We start from the raw sequence: 11,911 nt of genomic DNA, 5'->3' as shown, positions 1-11,911 counted from the left end.
GAATAAATGATGCATCTAATTTATAGATTAGATGCATACTATAAATTAGATACATCATTTATTCAATAACTACAAATTAGATACATCATTTATTCAATAAATCTGAAGAAAAAAAATCTTATATTTGAAAGAGGAGGAGGGTGTATAGTAGTTGGTTGATACATCATTCAACGATTTGTTATATATAAGTCTAATATTATTCGATCTATAAAAATGTTACGTTTAACATGAGATTGATACAAATTTAGTGAATCATTTCATCCTTAAAATAGTTAGATAATTTAGTTTTCTAATTTTATATTCCATAATGACAGATTAGTCATCGTCTTCTTCTTTTCTTGACAATTAAACTAAATTAACACAATTCTTTCCTTTTTTTTTGGTTATTTTATAAATTTTGTGACTAGATTTCATGATACTTGCAATTTAAGTGTACGTTTGAATTATCCATCCTCTCAAAAAAAAGTGTATGTTTGAATTGCAACTTGAATGATAAAAGTCTGGTCTTCTAATTTTAGGAAACAAAGTTTAAATTTTTTTGGAAACTTTTTTAAACTGACAATGTGAACTTTAATTAATAATATTTTTCTCTTTCTCCGTTTTCTTAAAGGGTGTGTTTGAATTGGTGATGAAATTTGTTATGCATTGTAATTTTTTTAAGCTTAAATTATAACGACAATGATACAGCGTAATGTCGTCAAAAGAATGAATGTTGCATGTCGATTTTGTTCGACTTTTTAGATAAGATAAACCCGAGCCAAGTCAAAGTGGTTGTTTGGTTTGATTTTTGCAATCTTTTCTCTCGAAATCTAAACAAAACTAAATTGATGGAGAATATATTGATTTGGCCCCTAACTTTATACACACACACACACACACACATATATATATATATATATGTGTGTGTGTGTGTATAAAGTTTGTTTTAAAAAATAACATTTGTTCAAACATTATATACATATATTTTTTTTTTTACAAATTTATTCTAACATCATATGTTTCTTGTACTACTAAAACAAGTATATATGCTAAAATAAAAAACATAATAATTAAAAAAAAAACACATCAAAACAACATATTTTGAATTAAGATAAACAATTTTAAAAAATATAATTAAAAAAACACATCAAAACAACATATATTAAATTTGGATAATCAATTTTAAAAAATAATGGTTTGTTTTGTGCCTTAGTGATCGATTGTTTTTTTTTTTTTTGGTGAACAAAGAGGGCCAAAGCCCGCCTTAGTGATCGATTTTGCATGGCACAAAACTGTTACTCGAAACCAAAATGATAGAGGCCAAGTTTGATTTATTCGGTTCGGTTTGGATCCAAACATAAACAAAAAAAGTGAAAATATTTTATTGATTTAGATTATATCTTCAATTCCACCAGATAATTTGTTTGGTTCTTATGCCCGTACTTTTTTTGTTGAAAGAAAAGGGCTAAATGCCCAAACAAAAACAAAAACTAAAAGTCACGAGAGAAACCAATCATAGCAACATCAACACAAACATATAGAGCCTAGAGGCATAAAATTAGGAACACAAAAAAAAATCAAAGTCCTAATAGTGCTTAAGACCAAACTTTGCAAGGACACAATCAACTTGATTTCTTTCATAAAGAATGTGAGACCACATAATTTCTTTATAACCGGCACATAATCACAAATCCAACCATGATCCACTTATAGACAAAATCTCTTTATCCAATTGATTACAAGAATGAGAGTTCGGGCCCAAAAAGAAAGTTAGTAGCAATACTGAGCTTAAGACATATAGTAGTAAAATACCCCACAACTCTGTATCTATGAAGCCCCGATACCTGACACGATACCGATACGATACGATACCGATACGGCGATACGGGAAAAATTTCAAAATTCCCGATACGATACGGCCTCGATACGTTATTAAAAAATTAAATTTAAAATTAATAGTATAAGTGCACAATGTATAAACATAACTAAAAATGATAATAAACAAACATTCACATTAATGAAAATGATCAAAACAAGTGACAATTACATATTTTTTCCGCACAAATTAGATAGAATATAGCTAAACATCATTAGTACCATCCAAAGAGAGCATCATAAGTACTATAAAAAAAAGAACATCTTTGTCTAATGTTGACTACTTAACAGTTAACACTAATTTACATCGAAAACAAATAGCAGAAGAAACGTAACATTAGAGAGAATCAATCAGTGGTAATGGTTAGAAGAGAGAATAGCTATTGCTATGTGGTGACGAGAAACCCTATTTTTTTAGGTTAGAAGAGACAATATGATTTTGATAACGCTGCCAGACTTGTAGTTTTATTTCTTATTATTTTATTGGCTTAAGTGCAGTTTTGCCCCCCCTATTTTGACTGAATCGGAATTTTACCCCCTCTATTTTGAAACTCGGAATTTTACCCCCCTAATTTACTGTTTTTCGGAATTTTGGCCCCCCTATTTTAAAAATCGGAATTTTACCCCTCCAATTTAATATTTTTCAAAAGTTGGCTGATGTGGCTGTGCTGATGTGGCTTAAATAATATTAAAAAAATAAAAAAATAAAAAATGTAACTTAAAATGAAAATAATAATAATCATTTTCCCTTATATTTATATTAATAATAATAATAATAATAATAATAATAATAATAATAATAATAATAATCCTTTCCAATCCTTTCTTCTTTTCAAAATCAAAAGAACGAACAATCCAAAATTTTGTCAAAAAAAAAAAAAAAAAGAACAATCCAAAACCTAATGAATCGTGTTCCCTTTTCTCCTTCTCTTCACGCGTTGCCGTAACCGTCACCGTTCCTAACCATCGCCGTTCTCGCTTCGTCATCACCGTTCCACTTTGTCATTGTTCTCACTCTTCTCGTCGCCGTCGATCTCACTCTTCTCGTCGCCGCCGTTCAAAACTGAAAATGGTGAAACACGAAGTAATGATTCTTGGTTCAAGTTCAATGACAAAATTGAGGTATGTCTTTCTCATATTCTGTTGACCATATGGAATTATTCACCATCTGGGTTCATGTTTATGTTGATGTTCTGTTGTTGTAGTTTTTGTTACTGCTCTGCTGTTGTGTTGTTGTAGTTGTTGTTCTGTTTTTATGGGGAGTTTTTTTATTGTTTGTTGCAATCCTTGTTTTTTATGGGGCGTTTTTCAATCAATCTTATTTGCAAGGATAAGGACCACTTCACGCTGTCAAGCATTGTTCAGCCATTGAGGAGATTTGTTCATTCAAGGTGTAATTTAACTGGGTTCGTTCAACAGTTCCAAATGTGCTTTCAACAGTTTCATTTTAAGTTTTGTTAAAAAAAAAAAAAAAGTTTCATTTTAAGTTACATTTTTTTATTTATTATTTTTTTATTTTTTAATATTGTTTAAGCCACATCAGCACAGCCACATCAGCCAACTTCTGAAAAATATTAAATTGGAGGGGTAAAATTCCGATTTTTAAAATAGGGGGGCCAAAATTCCGAAAAACATTAAATTAGAGGGGTAAAATTCCGAGTTTCAAAATAGGGGGGGTAAAATTCCGATTCAGTCAAAATAGGGGGGGTAAAACTGCATTTAAGCCTATTTTATTTTACTTTTTTTTAAAGAAAATATGTAAGACAGAAGTATAGGTGTCGGAGTATAAGTAAGTTGTGTCGGAGTACAAATTAGTCGTATCCCCGGTCATTTTTTTTCCTTCAAAAAATAAATATTAATTGCCCGATACTTCTCCGATACGCGTATCGGGACGTATCCGACACGTATCGGTCATTGTTTTTCAAAAAAATTAATATTAATTGCCCGATACTTTTCCGATACGCGTATCGGGACGTATCGGGGCGTATCGGTATCGGATACGTGTCGGATACGATACTTCACCATTTTTGGAGTATCGGGGCTTCAGAGATGTGTGATAGTACAAATCTCCAGCTTGGCAACAAAAAAGTATTACTTATTGGGTAGTGTTAACTTGTGCCCTTAGGGCATATGTGAAGAATCTAAAAATGGAATTAAATAATCAATTTTGTCTTGAAAAGATAAGATTTCAAATTTCAAGAATATTGAATGCACAATTTCCAATAAAATATTTCTATCTTTGACTTCTTAACTTGTGCCTTGAGGGCACAAGATAACATTTCCCTTACTTATTTTACAAAATGAATCTTCATTACCAACACTGAGTTGATCCTATTAGTAAGAGATTTGAATGCTTATGCAAGACGTCGGTGATCTGATCTCTTGTATGGGTTTCAACAGGTTCTGATAATATTTAGTTATCATTAAATGATGGTGAAAAGTCGGTGATCTGAACCCTTGTATGGGTTCCAATAGGTTCTCTGATAATATTTAGTTATCATTAACACTGTGTTTGGTTGGCAAGAAATAGAGGCGATAGAAGTATTGAAGAGAGAAAGAGGAAAGAGATGCCACACTTCTCCTGTTTGGAAGACAGAAGAAATAGGGGAGAGAGACCAATTTTGGTGTGGGTCCCACGCTTTCTCTCTTCTCCACAAACCTGCGAAGAAAGACAAGAGAAATGGTGCTTTCAATTGTTTTCCCGTTTTTGCCCCTGCTTTCTAAATCAACAAAGATCAGTGGAAAAAACACCATTAAAACTGCAAACGAAGAAGACACCCAAGCTGGGCATGTTGAGGCCTCTATCATTCTTTTTTTTTTTTTAATTATATATTTGGAGGTGGAGAAGGAAGATGGATAACTAGGAGTTGAATTTTTTTTTATCAGGATCTTAATAAGAGAACAAAAAACACATGAACTCAAAAAATAAAAGGAAAAACAATATGTGGGAGAATGAAAGATCAGACAGTGCATCGAATGTGATAAATACAATTGTGGTTTTTTCATTTTTTGAAAGACAATAATAATGATAATTACGTGTTGAACCTTTAAAAAAAAAAATATGTGTTGAACCTGATTTGCTGAATACTTGAATTTCTTAGAAATAAAAAATAAATAAAAAATCAGGGATTGAATTGGTTGTAATCCTGATGGTGGATCAATTTTGAAAAGAAAGGGTATTTTGGTACTATCATAAATAATTAGCACTTCTTTCTTCTCTATCTCTTTCATCTTTCTCTTATTCCAAACCATACATCAAATCTACTATATTTCTCACATTTTTCTCTCTTTCCATACTCTCTCTTACCTATTTCTTTCTTCACAACTTCTCATCCAAACCAAACACACCCTAAATGACGGTGAAAACTTTATACGTATAACATGGTAATGAAAAACCTTTTTTTTTGAGAAAGTAATGAAAAACCTTCCATTAACGCCATAAGAAAAAGATATTGAAAAAAGATTAAATAATAAAAGGTATAATATAGAAAATATTAATATTTCATTTTATTTTAAAAGGGCATACTCTCATCACCTCAAATTATAAATTCTTTTGATAATGTCACACTAATTAGAAAAATGTAGTTAATTTTGTATAAGAAATAGAAACTACACAAAAGAGAAACTAATATGATTGGAAGAAAAAAAGAGTAATAAATAGCAACCGATATAAAGGAAAATGAACATTAAAATTTACAGTTTTAAATAAACATTATATTTTTTATTTATAATATAGGTAGCGTTAATTTGTGCCCTTACGACACGTGTTAAGAAACTCAAAAGAGGAAATATTCTTTAAAATTTTGTGCATTCAATTCATTTAAAAGTCAAAGATTAAACATAATACACACATTCCAATAAATTATTTCTATATTTGATTAATGAGTCTTGCTAACAAGTACCCTAAGGGCATTGTTTAAGGAACCCAAAAAAGAAACTATGTCTTGAAAATACAAGTCAAACACTTTTTAAAGTCATAACCGTACAATTTCCAATGCAAAAATTGCTACTTTTAGATGCTTAAACAATGTCCTTAGGGCACTTGATAGCATTTTCCTTGATTAATTAATCTGTGGCTTAAAGGCACAAATTAACACTTCATTTATAATATTGCAACTTAAGTTATAGTCGAGACAATTATTTTGAAAGTGATTATTTTTTTTGGTGCAAGAAGAGGGTATAGCCCATTTTAAAGCGAGTTATAATTTAGGATGAAGAAAGTTTAAAATAAGACAATTTTTTTTGGTTAGAACTTCATGGGACACACATTAAACATAAACAATAGTCAAAAGCACTTAAATGAGATGACAACAGATTTTTTTAGTTTAATACTTCATTCAGTTTTATTTATATGAGACATTTAAGTCAACAAAAGTTAATGTATCTTGTCCAAATTTTGAACCATATATATTAACTTTTGTTGACCCAAACATCTCTTAAAAATAGTAAGACCGAAGATCGTAAAAGATTTTGGATTCAAATCTAATTTTAAGAATGTAGCTGCTCAAAGATTAATTTTTGTAGTTCGATGCACAGAATACTCGGTTGATAAGAAAAAGTACAACCAAACGACCAAATTCATTAGACACCAACAACACTATAAAATTACTTTCACCAAACATGGAATCATTTGAGAAAACTCAAATTCAATTATTAGATGAAATAATTCTTAGTCAAACTCCGCATTAACTTAGTTTTTCGTCGGAAAATCAGATTATTAAAAAAAAAAAACCTATATAAAAGTAGCACACTCTTTTCCCCCTTTGTTTGTTCACACACACTGCCCCTGGTTTCTTCACTCCCTTTGCTGATTCCCCATATAAAAACCTTTTTTCTCACTTTTTTGTTATTTACTTCTCTCCGCGTCAGTGTGTGATCTTTCTTCTTCTTCTTTTTCTTCGTTACAAAAATCAATTTCTGCTATTAGGGTTTGAAATGTGGAGGGAGAATGGAACACTCTGAAGAAATCGATTTAGCTGCTACTGTTTCCAACGCCGAAGAACCCCAACTGGGTTCTGAGGTTCAACAATCTTCACCAGTTGATCATCATTCTCCACCGTCAGATCTCAATCAAACGGTTCAAAAGAATGATGATGAACTTGCTGTGGAGCTTCATGAGAAGTTGGATTTGAAGGTTGAAGATGAAGGAGTTGTTGAAACTGATGATAAAGTTTCGAACTTTAACGATGGTGAAGTAGTTTCCGATGAAAGGGGTGCTGAAATTGATGATAAAGTTTGGAACTTTAACGATGGTGAACGAGTTGGAGATGAAAGGGGTGCTGAAACTGATGATAAAGTTTTGAACTTTGATGATGGCGAACGAGTTGGTGATGAAGAATCTCTGAAGGGTGAAAAGGAAGATGAAGAAGAATCTGTTAAGGGTGAAAATGAAGAATTTGTTGAGGGTGAAGAAAGGGTTGATGTTGATGGAGACAGCAAAGGTTGGGATACTAATAGTTGGAATGAGAATGTGAATGAAGAGCTTGGTGGTGGTAGAGATGCTGATGATTGGGGTTATGGTGGTGGTGATGGTGGTGGTGCTGGTTATGGTGCTGAATATGGGGATGGTTATGGTGACGGTTATGGCTATGGTGATGAGAAGGAAGAGAAAAGCAGCGATGGAACTCATCAATTCCCTTTGAGGCCTGAAGCTGAAGATTGTTCATTTTATATGAAGACTGGGAGTTGCAAGTTTGGATTCAACTGCAAATTTAATCACCCCATTAGGAGGAAAAACCAAAACCAGGTTATTTATTTTCTCTTTCTTCTCTTGTATATTTCTGAGATGTTGTGTTTGTTTAATGTTTGTTACTGATGCTGCTGATGAATCCCTTTAGATATGGCATTGTTGAAATTTAAGGTTTAAGCTTGAATTTACCTTTTGCCCCAAATACCCTTTGTTTTTGTGGTGGACATTTTGATCTTGCTGAATGTAGTATTTTTGATTGGAAGAACTGGTAATAACTGTTGCATCTTTGTTGGTTTGTACCTAATGTTGAATTGTGATTTTTGGAGAGAAATTGATATCCTTGCAATCTTTGAAGCACATACACGGACATGAGTCACGCGACACTGACACTGACACGTCAACACCCGTAATAATTTGAAAAAATGGCATAATTGAATGTAATCACATGTGATAGTGTTAGTGTCATGTCGGTGTCAGACACTAACATTGTCGGACATCAGACACAACTTCTATTAGAAGTGTCGGTGCTACCAAGCTTGCAAATCGCAATGCCTTTAAAATGTCTGTTTTGGCCTCTGTTTTTTGTCTGTGCCATTGCTTGATTAGTTAGTTCTTCCGACTTTAGTTATATTCCTAGTGAGATCTTCTACTATATGGCGTAAGGACTTCGCTAGGGTTATAAAAATGGAAGAGAAAGTTTTACTTTAGGAGGGACAGTAGGTGTTTTCATTCATGATAGAACATAGCAAACATGTTCTATTGGCTTTTATGACTGGGCACATATTATTTGTTGTTGATATCTTAAAATATTCTTTTCTTTGTTTTGGTGTTTTGACTACAAATGCAGGCTGTTAGGGAGAAGGTGCGAGAAAGAGAAGAACCAGAAGAGAACGCGGGCCAGACAGAATGCAAGGTTATTGTCTAAATCATTATTCTAAACAAATTATGTTGCAAATTTAACGTATTACTATCACACTATCACTCTGGTTTTTTATGTTATTTATATTCATTAAAATTTAAAATACAAGTTCCCCGTGACTGTGTGCAAGGTTTATTCTATGATATTAAACCTAACATGTTTTTTTCATTTCCTTGTGTCACCTTAAGGTCATAGATCGTTTATGTTCAATCTTAGGTGCTGTCATATTATCCGACGTTGTTCTGCACTTTTACTTGTAGTACCAAGGGGACCTGGGTTAAAGAGTAGGACATAAAAGCAATATATCTTGCACTAAAATTCCTTGATTAATAATTACTGGCTGCTTAGGATTAATAGATGTCACTTATGGACACTCTGATTCTCAGGATTATGTGTTAATCTATGCTAGTGTACATGAGCCACGAACAGAGGAAGCAAACATGGTTGTTTGGTTTTTACAATGGCATGTCAGTTGACAGAGTTCTTCTGTTAAGCTTTATTATGCTTTCCTAGCAAGGATAATATTGATAATGGCAATGATAATAGAACTTTTAGCATCATGCTTCTACTCATATTTTTATTGATTTTTATCTTTTGGTATGGCAGTATTATCAAAGGTCTGGAGGTTGTAAGTTTGGAAAAGCTTGTAAGTACAACCACTCAAGAGGGTTCACAGCACCAATTTCAGAACTTAACTTTCTCGGCTTACCTATTCGTCTGGTACAACTTATTACCATTGAGAAGATATATAATATCTTTCTTTGTATTCTTGTAAAATAGTTCTTTCTGAAATATTTAAAATGTTTTGTGTTACAGGGAGAGAGAGAGTGCCCCTATTACATGCGCACTGGCTCTTGTAAGTTTGGATCGAACTGTAGGTTTAATCATCCTGATCCTACAACTGTCGGAGGATCTGATCCTCAATCAGGGTATGGTAATGGAGGGTCCGTTTCACTACGAGGTGTATCACAACAACCTGTCGCCTCATGGTCTTCTTCAAGAAAGTTAAATGAAACACCTTTTGCTCCATTGATGCCTACGCCTACTCAAGGACTTGCTCCCCAAACTTCTGATTGGAATGGATATCAGGTAAATACATAGATTCAATACCAAAAGCCATCTGGCAAGGATTATTTTTTTCTTCTAATGAGTACAATATACAATTTAGTCTACCATTTTCTATTATGCGATCTTAATGACCCCTGTTCCATGAGTTACATATTCTACCAACTGAACTCTTACAAGTTTTCCTAATCAATTTGACTTGTCTGTGGTTTGTAAAGGCACCTGCCTACTTATCAGAGAGGATCATGCATCCATCTTCTACTTATGTCATGAACAACCCAACAATTGAAACAAATGTTTACATGCACCATCAAAAGCAGATGCCGTTTGAAGTGTTTCCAGAAAGGCCTGGTGAACCTGAATGCAGTTTCTTCATTAAAACTGGGGATTGCAAGTTCAAATCTAATTGTAAATTTCACCATCCAAAGAATCGGGTTGCAAAGTTGCCTCCTTGCAACCTTAGTGACAAGGGCCTGCCTTTGAGACCTGTAAGTTATGCTGCTGTTTTTGCTTCTATGGAATCTTTAAAAGATAATTGACAGGGCAATATAACCTAGTAGTTACTAGAGTTTATTAGTTTCTGATTTATTTCTTTAGTATGATTAGTCGTATGAGGCTACTAAGTAGATTGGCTAGTTTTTTTTTGAAGTAGATTGGCTAGTTAATCATGCTTAATATTTTATTTGTCTTTAAATCCAGGACCAGAGTGTCTGCTCGCACTATAGTCGTTATGGAATTTGCAAATTTGGGCCAGCTTGTAGATTTGACCACCCAGAAAGCGCACTTCCCCTAATGATGCCTGGACTCGGACAACAATCCTATGCAAACTCAGCTAATGCTCAGGTGGCTGGGATGGGTGGAAGTGCAAGTGATGCAACAATTCAACAATCTGTCTAAAAGCCTTTGTCAAGGATCTTCTATCTTTTTGGATACAATCAGACCCAGAACCTCTAGTTTTTTTTTTCCTAAACATGATACATTTTATTTAACTTTATGGCTCTGTGCAATGCTAAATACAAGCTTTGCAGAGAATATCAATATCTATATATGTCAGACAAATCTCTTATGTATTTATTACAGGTTACATCTGCATCTGCAGATTGATTATCTGTTATTTCTGGTTCCTTTGGATTAAAGTTAACTGGTTTGGATGGTTGTGAATGTCGCTTTCTTGTTCAACAGTTGCCAATGGAGTTTTGAAGTTTAAAAGTCAGGGTTGAAAGCCGTGCTAACCAGTACTACCACCAATAGCCGGTGCATAGTGCAATGATTTTAAAATTCTGCGACATTTTATTTAACCCCATTCACTCTTTCCCTGCAGTTAAATGCTTCTGCCATTTGGGTCATATTCATATGCATATGCCCCAGCAGGAAAAATGAGAAAGTGCTTAAATTTGTGTGGGTTTCTCTAGTTTTGAATCATGTTTCTCTTTACTACTTAATTGCTATCTTTCTTGAATCTTTCTGTTAATATGCCTCACTTTTGTGCGATGATCCCATTTTTCATTGTTCTTTATTGTGTCTTTGTGCGCACTCTAAACGTCATGAGCATGGCCAGACCCTATCCCGTGTTGGGTCGCTACACCCTCATTTGTGTTTGTGTTTAAATTAGTATAGCTGGATGTGCTTGTGGCCACGGCATAGGGAATCTTGTTGCACAAGCCATTCAGATTGCATTCACCATCTCTGATTGTTTGAAATCTCATTGAGACGATCTTTTTATGATTGTGAATAGTTGCCCTCTTCGCTTGTGAGATGGAGCAGCAAACTATTAGTGTTTTTTTTAATACGCACACTTGGTTTCTCAAAACCCTAGGGGGAGACAAGAGAAACATAGAAGTAGGTTGGAGAGGGGTTCTTTTAATTTGGACCAGTAAACGTTGGGGTTCAACTTGGACCAGTTAAAGGCTGACCATTGATATATTAATATTTAATACATACGGTTGAGATTAATTATTCAGTACCTGTTGTACAAGTTGAATGATAGACAAGGTTTATGTAAATTTATGGGTTGGGTCTAAACATGAACCTTTGTCATTTTGTGAAAAAACTATTTACGGAAAATAAAATAAAATTTGTCAAAAATCTGCTACAATAAAATACGGACAAAGTAATTTATATAACACAAGATGAGAGTAACGTAATGTAATATACTAATATCAGCCAATTTATTTTTTTAGAAAAAGCTATTTACGGAAAATAAAATAAGATTTGTGAAAAAAAAACTATTGAGAGTAACGTAAAGTAATATACTAATATCAGCCAATTTATTTTTTTTAGAAAAAACTATTTACGGAAAATAAAATAAGATTTGTTAAAAAAGAAACTACATGAGTGAAGAGTTTGAAAGGAAAAAAAACTTTTATTAATTTTTATCAAGTTTG

At 33.1% G+C, this 11,911-nt stretch overlaps 1 protein-coding gene across 1 annotated transcript; it reads left to right on the top strand.

The window, feature by feature from the left end:
• Positions 1 to 6,620: 6,620 nt before the first annotated feature.
• Positions 6,621 to 10,688, top strand: LOC146901633 (zinc finger CCCH domain-containing protein 67-like). The gene is made up of 6 exons (XM_085733796.1): positions 6,621 to 7,600; positions 8,391 to 8,456; positions 9,069 to 9,182; positions 9,279 to 9,551; positions 9,746 to 10,015; positions 10,227 to 10,688. The coding sequence occupies exons 1-6, from the start codon at positions 6,803 to 6,805 to the stop codon at positions 10,422 to 10,424; spliced, it is 1,719 nt and encodes a 572-aa protein (XP_085589922.1). The 5' UTR covers positions 6,621 to 6,802; the 3' UTR covers positions 10,425 to 10,688.
• Positions 10,689 to 11,911: the final 1,223 nt, after the last annotated feature.

This window comes from Medicago sativa, chromosome 8 (genome assembly GCF_051527215.1).
Source record: "Medicago sativa cultivar Bolivia chromosome 8, Bolivia_mono, whole genome shotgun sequence".
In the NCBI taxonomy this organism is placed as follows: Eukaryota; Viridiplantae; Streptophyta; class Magnoliopsida; order Fabales; family Fabaceae; genus Medicago; species Medicago sativa.
This window is presented reverse-complemented; position numbering and strand designations above follow the sequence as displayed.

Coding starts and splice junctions, on each gene's coding strand:
- LOC146901633 (XM_085733796.1), top strand. CDS start 6,803: ATGGAACACTCTGAAGAAATCGATTTAGCTGCTACTGTTTCCAACGCC. Junction 7,601..8,390: donor GGAGGAAAAACCAAAACCAG/GTTATTTATTTT, acceptor CTACAAATGCAG/GCTGTTAGGGAGAAGGTGCG. Junction 10,016..10,226: donor AGGGCCTGCCTTTGAGACCT/GTAAGTTATGCT, acceptor CTTTAAATCCAG/GACCAGAGTGTCTGCTCGCA.